The 16,874-nt window shown below is 47.0% G+C and overlaps 1 protein-coding gene across 2 annotated transcripts in view; it reads left to right on the plus strand.

Annotated features, from left to right (window-relative positions):
- The first annotated feature begins 496 nt into the window (after positions 1 to 496).
- Positions 497 to 16,874, plus strand: part of rasl10b (RAS like family 10 member B) — a 296,860-nt gene continuing 280,482 nt past the window's right edge. The window contains exons 1-2 of one of the 2 annotated variants that reach the window (XM_085964237.1): positions 497 to 797; positions 10,346 to 10,669. In XM_085964237.1, the coding sequence (XP_085820363.1) occupies positions 10,454 to 10,669 (216 nt within the window). In that variant the 5' untranslated portion in view covers positions 497 to 797; positions 10,346 to 10,453. Of the gene's footprint in view, positions 798 to 5,932; positions 10,670 to 16,874 lie in introns of those variants that run through there. The other variant, XM_085964238.1, reaches the window with a different exon arrangement.

Here is a 16,874-nt window from a genome sequence, read left to right on the forward strand (position 1 = left end):
TCTCCAGTTTTGAAGAAGGGTCAAACCCGAAACGTCAACTCAAATTTCTCTCCACGGATGTTGCCTGACTTGCTGAGTTTTTCCAGCATTTTCTGTTGTTATTCAAGATATCCATGCTGTTACACCAGAAACTTTGGCCCGGATATCTGACTTAGATATTGACATTTGATTTGCTTTACTACCACCATACGGAAGAAGAAGTGCACTACTGAGGGAATGCTGCACTGTTGGAGATGCCGTCTTTTGGATGTGATATTACACTGAGGCCTTGCCTTCCTGCTTCAGGCAGTGGTTAAGGTCCCATGGCCTATTTGAAGGAGAGTAGGGAGTTCTCCCGTCTCCTGGCCAATATTCCTCCCTTAACCGACGCCACCAAAAACAGATCATCTGGCCACTTGATATTTGTGTGCAAATTAGCGACTGTGTTTGGATTAAGACTTAGTTGGAAGGTTTGATTTGATGGGCTTTAGGACCATGGAGAAGCTTTAGTCCCCGACTGAAGTGGCGTGCGTTGGAGAACAGGAGACCGAGAAGGCACCAATAACACGTTAGAGCGCCATTCTCACTCAAGGCAGAACAGCTAAGGGAAAATCACACTATTCCTCCGCTCCAACAGTTTTGTCAAAGGATTCAGGCACAGCGCTCACCGGGGCTTTATCCCACTTATTAATCTATTTTACAAGGATCTGGGATTTACCTTCTCATGGAAAGGATCCGCATTCTGGGAGCATTGGCTTTGTCCAGCAGGTGCCTCTCGCCTCCTGATCTCAAACTCCGGCGGTAACTGAGTACAGAAGGTAAGAACTTCAGCAGATTTCAGAGGACTTGGGGAGGTTTGCGAGGCTGGCGAATAGAGAACTGAATGCAGATTTAGTGCGTGTCTGTTAAATATTGTCAGCCAAAAGAAAGTTTCTGTTAACACTGTGGGTAATTTTAACACAGAAAACATCCTTTCTATCGACAGCATAGAATGATCAAATCATCCGACTGACTGAAGTGGGATGATAGTATTCCACAGCTTGTAACTGAGTGTGTGTAAGAGAGAGTGTCTGGGTCTCTGGGGAGGTCCATGAGTACATCTGTGTACATCGGTGTCTGTGTTCTCTTCTGTGTCTGTGTGTATCTGTGTTCACTGTGTGTGGGTAGGTCAGTTTATCTCCGTGTACCTCTGCATGTGTGACTTTACATCGGTATGACCAGGTCTGTGACTGGTCTGTGTTTATGATTGTATATCAATGTTCGTCATTGTTTGTATGTTTATATGTCTATATATAGATGAGCATGTTTGTCTGCCTGTGCTTCCGAGTATGTCTGGGAATGGGTGTTTTCGAACCTAGCTTTAGAATGGGCTGACTGGGAAAGGGCGCTGTGTCTGGTGTGGCTTTCAGTTTAAAAGCCGAGTTGTTCATCGGAAGGCGGCAGCCGCTTTAAATCACAACCGTCATTTACTGACCATAAAGCTGACATTGGTGCTGACCATCCGCTAACCATAGAGCTGACCAGCCACTATCTATGGTGCTGACCATCCGCTAACCATAGAGCTGACCAGCCACTATCCATGGTGCTGACCATAGGACTGACCAGCCACTATCTATGGTGCTGTCTGTGGTGCTGACCAGCCACTATCTATGGTGCTGACCATAGGACTGACCAGCCACTATCTATGGTGCTGACCATAGGACTGACCAGCCACTATCCACGGTGCTGTCTATGGGGCTGACCAGCCACTATCCATGGTGCTGACTATAGGACTGACCAGCCACTAGCCATGGTGCTGTCTGTGGGGCTGACCAGCCACTAGCCATGGTGCTGTCTGTGGGGCTGACCAGCCACTATCCATGGTGCTGTATATAGGACTGACCAGCCACTATCCATGGTGGTAACTACAGGGCTGACCAGCCACTATCCATGGTGCTGTCTGTGGGACTGACCAGCCACTATCCATGGTGTTGACTATAGGACTGACCAGCCACTATCCATGGTGCTGTCTGTGGGGCTGACCAGCCACTAGCCATGGTGCTGTCTGTGGGGCTGACCAGCCACTATCTATGGTGCTGTCTATGGGGCTGACCAGCCACTAGCCATGGTGCTGACCAGCCACTATCCATGGTGCTGTCTGTGGGGCTGACCAGCCACTATCCATGGTGTTGACCATAGGACTGACCAGCCACTATCTATGGTGCTGTCTATGGGGCTGACCAGCCACTATCTATGGTGCTGTCTGTGGGGCTGACCAGCCACTAGCCATGGTGCTGTCTATGGGGCTGACCAGCCACTATCTATGGTGCTGTCTATGGGGCTGGCCAGCCACTATCCATGGTGTTGACTATAGGACTGACCAGCCACTATCCATGGTGCTGTCTGTGGGGCTGACCAGCCACTATCCATGGTGCTGTCTGTGGGGCTGACCAGCCACTATCCATGGTGCTGTCTATGGGGCTGACCAGCCACTATCTATGGTGCTGTCTATGGGGCTGACCAGCCACTATCCATGGTGTTGACTATAGGACTGACCAGCCACTATCCATGGTGCTGTCTGTGGGGCTGACCAGCCACTATCCATGGTGCTGTCTATGGTGCTAAATTCACAAATGCTCCGCTCGGACCCTGGATCTGCTCCTTTTCGCTACCGGGGCTGTTGCTTTGCCATTTACCACAGTGAGACAGAAATAGATTGATAAACACACATAATTACTAATTCTTTATTTTATTAAATTATCTACTCATTATTGATATAGATTTGGAAGAGGGTAGAAGACGAGAATCTATAAAGTTGAACATCACAGATTATTTTATTCAAATTGATCAGAATCCTGTTGGGGGTCAAGCACAGATGCAACTGCAGGTCATTTTATATTGGGAACTGAGAGAAGGCTCCGCACAATACAGAGTATTTATTGGAGCAGTTTGCAATCATATTTCCCGGAACATTGTCTCTAGTGATGAGATTGGGTTTTCCTCCTCTCTATGTAGCATGGTTGTGTTCCGCATAATTTTACACCTTGTTATAATTAGCACACGGGTGATATAAAAATACTCCCATTGCCTTCAGTTGCGAGCAGCAGCCACTACACAATCCAACACTTCGAATGTTCTCATACTGTCCCGCCTATTTATAGTTCCCGTGGCTACATTTGCTTTGGTGCATTAGTTGTTAATATAGGTTAAGGTTTATTAGGTGTGTGAGTGTCTGTGAGTGTCCGTGTGTGTGTGTGTCTGTGTGAGTGTCTGTGAGTGTCCGTGTGTGTGTCTGTGTGAATGAGTGTCTGTGTGAGTGTGAATGAGTGAGTGTGAGTGAGTGTGTCTATCTAAGTGTTTATGTGTGAGCGTGTTTGTACACACGTCTGTATATTGCGTGTCCCTGTACGTGCATCAGGCACAGGCCTGTTGTGCATTTCAAGTGTGGCATGTCAGTAAAACTCATGTGACCCCATAGGTAAATAACAAATGGGTAGGGCGAGTACGAACAGAGAGACGAGGGTTATATCTGAGACTGAATCAATATGTTTGCCCTATTACATCCGTCACATGGCTATTTTTAGGCTTAAGACTAATTGTTTAACCTTTTGGGGGCAATAGCAACACATGAATAATAATTGAACAGGATATGAGGGGCTGTTTTAGAGAATAACACAACGTACTCTCGGGATCTGTTTTCTGTTTTGGTAATTCAAGTTTACAACATTCTGAATGAAAATAATCCGCTGTTTAGATAGTAGACCGTACATGGATATTGGAAAGCATTATTGGAAAGGTAAATTGCGTTAAATTATGCTGTTTCAGCTCTGTGGGTGATTTTCCCACTGTTAGAGGTGAGGGTTAAATGGGACGAACAGAAAATAGCAGTAACAGCATCCTCTGGGTGTTGTGAAGCGTTTTCTGCCCTGTAAACATTGACCTTATTAGCACTAACAACCTGCTGTTAGTTAATTGCCCACTGTTAATAAATGCCAATTAAGGGCTTGTTCAGGGCTGCTAATGGTAATTGGGGCTGTATTGTGCTGGGTGAAATAAATTCTTCAGTAGTAGCCTGTGCTCCTTAGCCGAGCTGGAGTGATGTTTAATATCAGCATTAAAGGTGTTTGTGATGAGATTGGACTGTTGTGATTATTGGTGCCCTAAATCATAAAAAGTGGTTACTAATGAACATGGTCTTATAGGGCAAGTCTAGACAGCATAGCATTAGTGGTGACATTTATAATACATTAATATGTCTCTTGCTGTGTAGAATCCTGATGCTCTATACCTACAGACTACAGCGTGTGTGTGTAGACCTGTGTCGATGTTAAAAGCTGTATTTTGCTACATAGAATTTTACAGCACACAAGCAGGCCATTCAACCCAACAGGTCTTATGACCGTGTTTATGCTGCCAACGAGCCTCCTCCCACTCTATTTACTTCATCTCATCCTATTAGTATATCCTTCTAATTCTTTCTCCCTCATGTACTTATCAAGCTTCCCCTTAAATACATCTATGTTATTCGCCTCAGCCACTCCATGTCGTAGCGACTTCCACGTTCTGAGTGAAGAAGTTCCTCCTGAATTCCTTATTGGATTTATTAGTGATGATCTTATATTTATGGCCCCTAGTTTTGGACTCCCCCACAAGTGGAAAAATCCTGTGTAAAATGTTTTGTTCAAGGTTATAGAAATGGCTTCTAACAGGTGAGTTTACTGTGTCTGTGTGTACAGCCCCACAGTCCTAAAGCTCCTTCCCAAATCTGTCCTAAACTACCTCTAATAGCTGTGTTCCTCAGCGGCTGGTGACGTTTTGTGTCTAGGTATGTAGAGAGCGCCCTGTCTCTAGCCACGATCAACCCTGATGCAACAGCATCCACCCTAGGAGCTTCCTGAGATGTTATTGCCCTAGTACTGAAAGGGTTAGAGGTTTTGCGTTAATGTTTGTACTGGGTTTGGTGTTTGCACAAGAAATGAATAGAAAGTATCCTGAGAGAAACGTGAAGCTGCGAGATAACAAATACTTAACATGGATTTACAGGTGATAGATTTTGCTTGACAAATCCTACTAGAATTCTTTGATATAACTGAATTAGTTGATGAGGGGGATTCAGTAGATTTAATATACATGAACTTTAGCAAAGTCTTTGACAAAATACCACAAAAATTAAAATTAGTCAAGAGGTATGGACTAAGCTTTTGAAGTTGGTGGGTAACTGGTTTGAGGTTGCAAAGTGTACTTTTTAAGGGAACAGCACCTAAATGGAGAGAGATGACTATAGGGTTTGGCTCTGGGCCATTGGCCCGTAATTTCCGATCGGAGGCTTCCCGCGTGCGGAGGCCTCCTACGGGGAAAAAAATCTACGAACTTTCCCGAGGTGCGGACACCTCCGCTCCTGGGCCTCTCCACAGTCGAAATGCGCAGGGCCCACGTATCCCAGGGGCGCAGGCGGTTCGCAAGTGTCCCTGGGATCACGTGGGCCAGGCCAGCCAATAGGAGAAGGGACCTGTCAAATATATGAATGGAGATCACCCCAAAAACACAGTAAAACATTAAATACATTTTTACAAAACCATCACGTTTTTAAAATGAGTTAAAATTACATTAAATAAAATATTCTAAACAAATATTAAATTTTTTGAAAAAAATAATTAAAGTTTTTTACGGGGCTAAAAATAAACTTACTTTTTAATAGTATTTTTAAATTATAAATGAGTGAAATTTTAATTTATTTTTTTACTTTTTTTCAACTCTTATGCTGGTAAAAGTAGACCTTACGCCTGCTTTTGCCAGGTGTAAGGTTTTTAAAGGATTTCTGCGGGCGGAAGTTCTCCAGAAAGCGGAACTCTCCCCCCGCAGAGGCCCTTCTCCAGGGCAGGCGTCCGATCTGTGAAGAGCATTCTTGACAGATCGGAAATGCCGGTTTTCAGCACATGCACTTCGCATGCCTGAAACCGGCATTGCCGATGTCCCTACAGGTGTGTACACAGGTCATACACACCCATAGGCATCGGAAAATATGGACCATTATTCTAAGTGTAATAATTAGTCGTTAATAAACATTCACTTAATCTGTCAATTTCATCTACATTGCCTACAGTGCCACCTATCTTTGTGTCATCAGATTCGGACACGGCAATGGCACATCCAGCCCAGTTGACCCTGCAAAGTCCTCCTCACCAACATCTGGGGACTTGTGCCAAATTGGGAGAGCTGTCCCGCAGACTAGTCAAGCGCCAGCCTGACATAGTCATACTCACAGAATCATACCTTACAGCCAATGTCCCAGACTCCTCCATCACCATCTCTGGGTATTTCCTGTCCCACCGGCAGGACAGACCCACCAGGAGTGGCGGCACAGTGGTATACAGTCGGGATAGAGTGGCCCTCGGAGTCCTCAACATTGACTCCGGACCCCATGAAGTCTCATGGCATCAAGTCAAACATGGGCAAAGAAACCTCCTGCTGATTGTCACCTACCGCCCTCCCTCAGCTGATGAATCAGTACTCCTCCATGTTGAACACCACTTGGAAGAAGCACTGAGGGTAGCAAGGGCACAGAATGCACTCTGGGTGGGGGACTTCAATGTCCATCGCCAAGAGTGGCTCAGTAGCACCACTACTGACCGAGCTGGCCAAGTCCTGAAGGACATAGCTGCCAGTTGGGCCTGCGACAGGCGGTGAGAGAACCAGCACGAGGGAAAAACCTATTTGACCTTGTCCTCACCAATCTACATGTCACAGATGCATCTGTCCATGACAGTATTGGTAGGAGTGACCACCGCACAGTCCTTGTGGAGACAAAGTACCATCTTCACACTGAGGACATCCGTGTTTTGTGGCACGACCACTGTGCTAAATGAGATAGATTAAGAACAGATCGAGAATCTTAAAACTGGGCACCCATGAGGCGCTGTGGGCTATCAGCAGCAGCAGAATTGTATTCCACCACAATCTATAACCTCATGGTCTGGCATATCCCTCACTCTACCATTACCATCAAGCCAGGGGACCAACCCTGGTTCAATAAGGAGTGTAGAAGAGCATGCCAGGAGCAGCACCAGGTGTACCTAAAAATGAGGTGCCAATCTGGGGAAGCTGCAACACAGGACTACATGCATGCTAAACAGCAGAAGCAGCATGCTATAGACAGAGCTAAGCGATCCCACAATCAACAGATCAGGTCAAAGCTCTGTAGTCCTACCACATCCAGTCATGAATGGTGGTGGACAATTAAACAACTAATGGGAGGAGGAGGCTCCATGAATATCCCCATCCTCAATGATGGTGGAGCCCAGCACGCGAGTGCAAAAGACAAGCCAGAAATGCCGAGTGGATGATCCCTCTCGGCCTCCTCCTGAGGTCCCCACCATCACTGATGCCAGTCTTCAGCCAAATCAATTCACTCCACGTGATATCAAGAAATGGCTTAAAGCACTGGATACAGCAAAGTCTATGGGACCCGACAACATTCCGGCTGTAATGCTGAAGACTTGTGTTCCAGAACTAGCCATGCCTCTAGCCAAGCTGTTCCAGTACAGTTACAACACTGGCATCTACCCAACAAAGTGGAAAATTGCTCAGGTATATCCTTTCCATAAAAAGCAGGACAAATCCAATATGGCCAATTACTGCCTATCAGCCTACCCTCAATCATCAGTAATGTAATGGAAGGTGTCATTGACAGTGCTATCAAGCAGCACTTACCAATAATCGATCCTTCATCGTCACTGGGTCAAAATCCTGGAACTCCCTACCTGACAGCACTGTGGGAGTACCTTCACCACACGGACTGCAGCGGTTCAAGAAGGCGGCTCACCGCCACCTTCTCAAGGGCAATTAGGGATGAGCAATAAATGCTGGCCATGCCAGCAATGCCCACATCCCATAAACGAATAAAAAAAAAAAAACCTGCTCACTGATGCTCAGTTTGGGTTCCCCGAGGACCACTCGGCTCCAGACCTCATTACAATCTCGGTCCAAACAAGGACAAAGGAGCTGAATTCCAGAAATGAGGTGAGAGTGACTGCCCTTGACATCAAGGCAGCGTTTGACTGAGTGTGGCACCAAGGAGCCCTAGTAAAACTGAAGTCAATAGGGATCAGGGGGAAGACTCACCACTGGCTCGAGCCGTACTGAGCATAAAGGAAGATGGTTGTGGTTGTTGGAGGCTCAAGAAGCTCGACACCATCCAGAACAAAGCAGCCTGCTTGATTGGCACCCCATCCACCACCTTAAACATTCACTCCCTCCCACATCCCAAGGATGAATAAATGTAATAATTAAAAAAAAATAACTTCAGAAGGGATTGGAAAAATAGAAAATTGGCAGAGAGAGAAGTGCAGTATGAGAGAAGATGAGCTAAATTGAGAAGTAGCAGTTAGATGACATTAAGGCTGGGCTAAAAGGAGAAACAGAAGACTGAGGGAGTGAAAGTGTTTCAGAGTTAGAAGCCTGTAAATGAATGTTAGAGTAGGAGATAGCGCAATGAGTCATGACTTCAGTACAGTGAGGATACAGATGGAGTAAAAGCATGTAGAATGGTGTATCTGGAGCTCAGTTGGGTCATCTTTAGTTGTCTGCTTCCAACTGGATATAGGGATACAATCCAAGTTTTGGAACACACAGCTACAGCAGAAATAATTGTAACTTATGTAATGAGACAAGTCTACCCTAATCTTAACTGACGTCACTGAACTGTAGCCTCTCCATTAATGTCAGTGTCCATTTATGTCTGGTTCAACCACCCTCATGGTGTCCAATACTACAGGTCGCTCCAGGGCATTCCCAATCAGGTGGAGATTCCAGCTGGTCCATAAAGTACCTATTAACAGTCAATTAGTGAGGCACAGAGCCTGAGTTGTGGAGGAAGGCTAAACCTGGACAGGACAAAGTCCCTACACAGTACAGTTGGTAAATGTCACATTGTCACAAATGCCAATCAAGTGGGCTGCTTTGTCCTGGATGGTGTCGAGCTTCTTGAGTGTTGTTGGAGCTGCACTCATCCAGGCAAGCGGAGAGTATTCCATCACACTCCTGACTTGTGCCTTGTAGATGGTGGAAAGACTTTGCGGAGTCAGGAGGTGAGACACTTGTCGCAGAATACGCAGCCTCTGATCTCCTCACAACCACAGTATTTAGGTGTGGATCTGAGCACAAAAGACCAGGGAGATCTCAGGTTTAATCACTGGTCCATGAGTTAGAGGGCCTCAGTTTAGATATTTGTAGGGGTGTTCCAATTGGCCTCATTATTGCTGGGCAAAGAAGGAGAAAAATCAGTCTGAGTTCCTGCTTCTGATCTCTTTCCAATGATCTCTGCCTGACAGGGCACTTGATTGGACACTGATGAGGCTCAGCTTTGATGTCTCCTGCCCGCCATGGTTGTAAAGAGAGAGGATAAGTTTGGATTTGCGTTCATTCAAGCTGTTCCTTTCGAGACCTCCATGTCTCTTCAGTTAGGAGATTGCAGTGGTCTTCCCTGTTGACTTTTTCACAACCATCACGGTAGCTGTTCTGTGACTAACCAACAAGGGGTGTAATTCTGTACAACAGGATTGGTCCACCCATTGCCCCTCACCCCTCCAATGGAAGACACAGTCAGAGCGACAGGGCTCATGAATAAGACCAAACAATTCCAAAATGGTACACGTGAAACAGGTGCGGCTTAGTAAGGAGTTGACAAATGGCAACCAAAAACAAGCTTCAAGTTTAACTTTCCAGCTGTCACAGATCAGTGTAAAAAGGCTTTTTTCCCCCCTGTCCTACTTTTGCTCTCTCTTCATTAGGAATGGAAGCAGTCCAGTGGAGCTATGATAACACTCAGCTGTCTTGTTCCAATCAGGATATCCCGACATCAAGCAGCAAGCCAACAAAGATCAGATGCCTCACAGAAAGCCATGCTCCAAACATTGACCCAAACGTCACTCTTTCAACACATCTGTAGATTAACAGGTTACCTCTGGTTGCCTCAATGGAATGCACAATATATGCCAGCAACACACAGTGCTTCGGAAATACAAAGAAAGTGACATCTGTGTGTAGGCAGGCGGTGGCTGATTTACAGATAAGTAATCCCATCAAGGAGTTCAAATGACATCATAAACCACAAGTGGTTAGTGTTCAACAAATTATCTCCTTGATTAGATTGCTGGCTTAAAACTCACTGGCGGGCATCCAGCAATATTTGCAATAATTTAGAGGATACTAAATTTGATTTTAATAAATGATGTATCCCACCTTCCCCCAAGCTGGCTCTGAGTAATACTGTGGGAGAAAGAGAGACAAAAAAGTTTCAGCAAAGAGGCTGCAAAGGGATAAAGACCGACGTGTGTGTGTATGTTGAATGATGGGTCCCTAATGACCTCTCTCTCTTTCTGTTGTTTAGGAGCAGTCTGACTGGAACTATGTGACCATGGTTCTTGAGATTATTTGACCGGCAGCCCCTGGAATATGCACGACCTCGGCCCATCTACACCAAGTGTCCTGCAGCGGCATGGTGACAACTTTCAAAATAGCAATCCTTGGAGCTCAAGGGGTTGGGAAATCGGCAATTGTGCACCAGTTCCTTTACAACGATTACAGTGACTGCTACCTGCCCACAAAAGCACGTCATGTCTACCTGCCTGCTGTGGTCATGAATGAGCATGTGCACGACCTACAGATAATGGACTTTCCGCCCATTCCATCATTCCCGGTCAACACTCTGCAGGTAATTGTTCTGATCTCTACGACTCTCACAGGTCACAAGGGCTGATATTCTCTCTTCGGTGAGTGGGAGACTTCTTCTGTAAAGTCTGCAGCAGACATTCAGTTTCAATTAGTAGCCAATTTTGCCGTAAAATCAATAGCCTGACTAATAACCAAGAACAGCTCATCTCAATAGTGATGTTGTCCTACTTTTGCTCTCTCTTCATTACTTTCCTCCTTGTTTTCCAGTAATTTCATTTATCTTTCAGTGCTTTCTCCAGTTCTGCTTTTTCCTCCCTATCTGAGTCACCCATTTTAATTCATTCCTCTTTTGCCTGGTCACCCAGTACTGCGTCCCTTTTATTAGAAGCCACTCAGCCCATCAGATCTTGTATTTCACTCTCCCAGCCTGGCAATCAACAGCATATTGAATGTCCTTATCTCTATTATTTGTCCTGGAAGATTATTCCAAACAACAGAGTAATGAAATTCTGTCCTTTTCAATTCACTCTCAGGATGTGGGCCTCACTGGCAAGGAGTGCATTTATTGCCCATCCCTAGCTGGGTGGTGAAGGGCCTTTTTCTTGAATGGCTGGCAGTTTGATATGACTGAGTAGTTTATTGGAGTGCAGTTAAGAATCATGTGGGACTAGAATCATATATAGGACATTAGTGAAACAGCTGGGGTTTTATGGTCATTCTTATTAGCTTTATATTTCCAATTTTTTAAAGTTGAATTCAAATGCCATGCGTGGGATTTGAACTTGTGTTGTTAGGCGTGTGGGATTACTAGTCCAGTAACCATAACAACTACACAATTGTGCTTGTACCCCAATCGGACTAACAGTCCAGGGAACGTGAATTCAAATCCTGATTTCTGTTTTAAATGGACTTTTCACCAATTTAAATTGAGTTCCTCATGCTTCACTGGGCTGATGTACTGGGAAGTGATATTCCAGGTTTATTTTAGCTGCTGTGCAAATTCCAGCTGGTTTCTCCCACTCAGCCCATAGCATTCCTCGGCAAAATGTGCGATGTGCCATTTTCCTCTGCAAACTCTTGACACATAGACCTGATCATTCTGACATAATGGCCCAGAAATCCGGGTCTCCACGGGTGAGTACGCACGGGGTACTCACCCGTAAGCCCAATGGAAGTGCCGGCTTCCTGCATGCACTGCACATGCGTGAGAAACCAGCACTTCCGTTCCCCTGAACAAAGGGGTTCAGAGGTCGATCGCGTGTGCGGGAGAGGCTGCGCGTGCGCATCGAACTTCGTTTTTTTTTTACAGGTTTTCCCGGGAGGGTAAGCCTGCAGAAGTTAGAAATGTAAAAAGCAGGCGTAAGGCCTGCTTTTTACAAGATAAGTGATGAATTAATTAAAATTAAAACATTTTTTCCACAGGTTTATTATTTTTAAATACTTTAAAGCAAGGTAAGTTTATTTTTAGCCCCGTTAGAAAATAAAATTATTTTTTTCAAAAATTTAAATTATTGTTTAAAATAGTTATTTCATTTAATTTATAGTTTACTAGCTGGGGGGCCCCGCATTGCGAGGGCAATTTTGGGGCGCTTGGTCTCCCTGCCCCTGTGTGTCCCCCCTCTCCCTGTCATGTCCTCTCCCTGTCCAATCCCTCCCTCCCCTCCCCTCTCTCCCTCCCCTCCCCTCCTCTCCCTCCCTCCCCTCCCCTCCTCTCCCTCCCTCCCCTCCCCTGTCTCCCTCCCCTGTCTCCCTCCCCCCCCTCCCCTGTCTCCCTCCCCCGTCTCCCTCCCCCCACCCCCTCCCCTCGCCCACCTCCCACTCCCCTCTGTCCCTCTCTCCAGCCCCTCCCCCTGCCTAGCGCCTGAGGTCCGGTGCCGTTGTGATAGCGGCCGTGCGGGGCCTAGCGCTTAAGGCGCGGTCAGGTTCTGAGGCCGGGACGGACCGGAGCTGAGGTCCCCCACGTATCGCGCGGATGATGGACGGCTGCTGCGGGCGGGCAGGCGGCGCATGCGCGGTCAGTGCGGGCGGCGCATGCGCGGTCAGTGCGGGCGGCGCATGCGCGGTCAGTGCGGGCGGCGCGAGGCGGCCCGCGGGGAGCAGGCAAGGGCGGCTTGGCGGCCGTTAGCGAGCGGGAAACTTCGGGCGGTCCGTCCGCGACACCGTGAAACCTGAGAGGGGGAAGTAGAGAGAGACAGAGGGGGAAGAGGAGAAGGAGAGAGAGGGAAGAGGAGAGAGGGAAGAGGAGAAGGAGAGAGAGGGAAGAGGAGAAGGAGAGAGAGAGAGGGAAGAGGAGAAGGAGAGAGAGAGAAATTTTTTGAGCTTCAGGCCCCGAGTCCCCCCTGCGCGAGGGTGAGGAGGAGGGGGGGGGTTGCTAAACACAATATAAAACTCAAATAAATTGTTAATTAATTCCCTAACACATAATTCAAATATTTACCTTACTTCCCTAACACACTGAAAGTGTGGGGAAAAAATCGTGAAAAATCAAGATGGCGGCCACTCACCTCAGTTCAGAAGGATAAGGCCCGCCCACACACGCACCGATTGGTCGACCGGTCAGGTCACCGAAGCGTAGGATTGGTCAATCGTCGAGTCACTCGACACTCAACTGTAGGAAGGAACCCGCCGTCCGATTGGTCGACCTCGACGTCACACGGTCGCTAATGAGATGCTAATGAGCGGAAGGCTGAACGTTTTTCGGATACCGCGGGCGCGGTTTTTGTCCGGCCGAAACGTAAATATGCCTATGACCGGTCCGGAATCGCAAGCTTTCTTTTGAGGCGACGCGCGCGTCGGTACGCTCTGTAACTTTCAAACGTATAGAGAACAGACAGACAGACATTGGGACAGACATCGGGACAGACAGAAGAGCCGCTTTATATATATAGATTTAAAAAATGTGATGTTTTTTAAAAATTTATTTGAAGATTTAGTGATGTTTTGTAAGAAGAAAGTGCCCATAGTATTTCTAAGTTTGACAGCACTTCCTGTCAGACTTATGAATGGAGCATTCCCTGCTCCAATTGGCTCCCCATGGCCCACGTGATCCCAGGGGACACTTCGAACTAACTGCGCCCCTGGGATACGCAAGCACTGCGCGCCGGCAGTTGGACCAGGCCCAGGATCGGAATTCCCCGGGGGCCCACAGCTCAACGGCCAGCACGCTAGGTAAGTGCAGATTGGGGGCTTGCGCCCGCGGGAAGCCCCCGACCCGAATTTCTGGGCCAATAGCATGTTCCAGAAATCCTCCAAAAGTGTGCAGAAACCTAACGTCCAGTAAGAAACAGCAGAAACCCAGCTCCGTGTTTGGTCTCCACGCCGAGGAGCAGAAATGGCCAGGGTCTTGCTGCCGGTGAGGACCCTCATTACACGTGAGCACGGCTTGGAGATGGGGCGGCACCATTATAGTCCACATTATGCAACCCACAGGCCAGAAGCAGAGCCTGGCAATTTCTGCCTTGGACTCACTACCTCCTACATAACAGAACAATGTCATTTCTTTTCTAATTAATTTTTCTTAAAATATGTTTATGAAGTGACCATACAGGTAGTGGCATGGTATGGCAGGGGAATACATTGGCATAGTTGGCATGTTGTGCACACATCGGTAACTGCGTGTTGCATGGGGGAAACAGGGCAACTTGACGACAATACCAAGTGTTTTGCCGTCAGGGGGCGACAGCAGCCTTACAAAAAATGGTGATGGGCCTTGTAGAACTGGGGCATTGTCCTCACACGGCCTGCAGCAGGCCCAGTGGGAGAGAGGGAAATATGTGCAGAATTCCATGAGTAGAGAACCGTTCGACCTACACCAGTTTGCATCACTGAGCTGTGGAACGATTGCTTCATTATTACAATCTGCAGTTTGAAAGTTGTGCGCTAGACAGGTTGGTGTGCAAGTCATTGAGGTTGTTTGATTTTGGCCCACAGTGTAAAACGGTTGATATCGGATCAGCTGCCCGTTATACATCTCTCCTGATTGAGGTCAATAGAAATGAAAATGGGGAGGGACGTAAAACGGGCTGCCGATTCATTGTCACCTGTTTTACACTATCGCACAGTATCAGAATTACCCCCATTGATTTTTGAAAGGAGAGTACTTGTAGTTTTTAACTGTAGTCAGGAGCAATTGTTCTGGCCTGTTCTAGTTGGGGCTGGTTTTCAATCCCTAATAATGTGTAAGGTTATTACTGAATATTCAACTCTTTATTAGAGTCATAGGGCTCGATTTTCCAAGCCCCGAGGAGGCGGGTTTGGAGGCGGGAGCGGTGGGAAAATTGCAGAATCGGGGGGCAGGAATCCATCCCGCCCCCAACCCGCCTCCATGCCAATGTCCCAGGAAGCGGGTACCCGACCTATGCTGGGAGCCGCCTCCCCGAGGCGGGAAGGGGATTAGTGCCAATTAACTGCCTGTTAACAGGTAGTTAACAGGCAGATTTTGCCTAATCCCTATTTTTAGCCCTGAAGTGTCGGTTGTCTGACGGCTCCGAACCACGCCATGTTAGCGAGGCGGACCGTCGGTCTGCAGGGGTTGGAGGGGTCGAGATGTCCGTTGTGCAGGTGAGTGATGGGTGCATGTGTGCAGAGGTACGCGTGAGAGGTAAGTGTAAAGTGTTTTAATAAGTTTTACTTACCTTTACTTTCTCCTGCAGGCTTCCTTCCTTCAGTTCTCGGGAGTCCCTCAGCTCACCGGCACAGAAAGCAGAATGGCCGCTGAACTGTCAAAAGCTACAGCTTCTGCTTTCTGGTCTGGAGAGATCTCTAACTGAGTCTGAATAGAAGGACTCAAGTTAGAAGACAGATTGTCAGTGTTTGACAGCTTCACAGAGCTGTCAAACGCTGATTTTTCATCTGTCAAAAGCTCTTGACAGATGAAATGTCAATCGCTGATGTCACCAGTAACTGGGTGTCCCTCAATTGGCCTGCTGAGCCCGCTGGGCGGGCTTAACAAGGTCAATCAAGGGAAAATAGCGTGGATTGGCCACAAGTCGATGGAGGCGGGACTACAACCCAAAATGTGGGAGTCCCGCCTAAAAAAGCTCCCCATTGACAAAACGAGCCCATAGAGTCATAACGGCACAGAAGGAGGCCATTCGGCCCATCGAGTCCACGCCAGCTCTCTGTAGAGCAATCCAGTCAGTTCCATTCCCCCGCTCTATCCCCGTAGTCCTGCAAGTTTATTTCCCTCAAGTGCCTATCCAATTTCCTTTTGAAATCATTGATCGTCTCCGCTTCCACCGCCCTCATCAGCAGCGAGTTCCAGGTCATTACCACTCGCTGCATAAAAAAAATCTTCCTCACATCCCCATGTATCTCTTGCCCAAAACCTTAAATCTGTGTTTCCTAGTCCTTTTACCATCAGCTAATGGGGACAGCCTTTCTCTGTCTACCTTATCCAAACCCGTCATAATCTTGTACACCTCTATCAAATCAGCCCTCAACCTCTTTTGCTCCAAGGAGAACAACCCCAGCTTCTCCAACCTAACCATGTAGCTAAACTCCCTCATCCCCGGAACCATTCTGGTAAATCTCCTCTGCACCCTCTCAAGGACCTTCACATCCTTCCTAAAGTATGGTGACCAGAACTGGACGCAATACTCTAGTTGTGGCCTAACCAGCGCTTTATAAAGGTTCAGCATAACTTCCCTGCTTTTGTACTCAATACCTCTATTTATGAAGACCAAGATCCCATATGCTTTGCTAACTACTCTCTCAATATGTCCTGCCACCTTCAAAGATCTATGACATGAACCCCCAGGTCCCTCTGTTCCTCTTTAGAACTGTGCCATTAAGTCTATATTGTCTCTCCCTATCCCTTCTGCCAAAATGCATCACCTCACACTTCTCTGTATTAAATTCCATCTGCCACTTGTCTGCCCATTCTGCTAGCCTATCTATGTCCTGTTGCAGTCGATTGGTATCCTCCTCACTGTTTGCCACACCTCCAAATTTGGTACCATTGGCAAATTTTGAAATTTTTCTCTGTATTCCAATATCCAAGTCATTTACATATATATCAAAAAAAGCAGTGGTCCTAGCACTGACCCTTGTCTACCATTCTCCAGTCTGAAAAACAGCCATTTACCACGACTCGCTGTTTTCTGTCCTTAAGCCAATTTCTTATCCAAGCTGATACTGACCCTCCTAGTCCATGAGCCTCAATTTTGTTAACCAGCCTTTTATGAGGTACTTTGTCAAACGCTTTCTTACAATTCATATCGACAACCCTCATCAACCTTCTCTGC

Source organism: Somniosus microcephalus, chromosome 22 (genome assembly GCF_052327205.1).
Source record: "Somniosus microcephalus isolate GS21.2 chromosome 22, FLI_Smic_1.0, whole genome shotgun sequence".
Classification (NCBI taxonomy): Eukaryota; Metazoa; Chordata; class Chondrichthyes; order Squaliformes; family Somniosidae; genus Somniosus; species Somniosus microcephalus.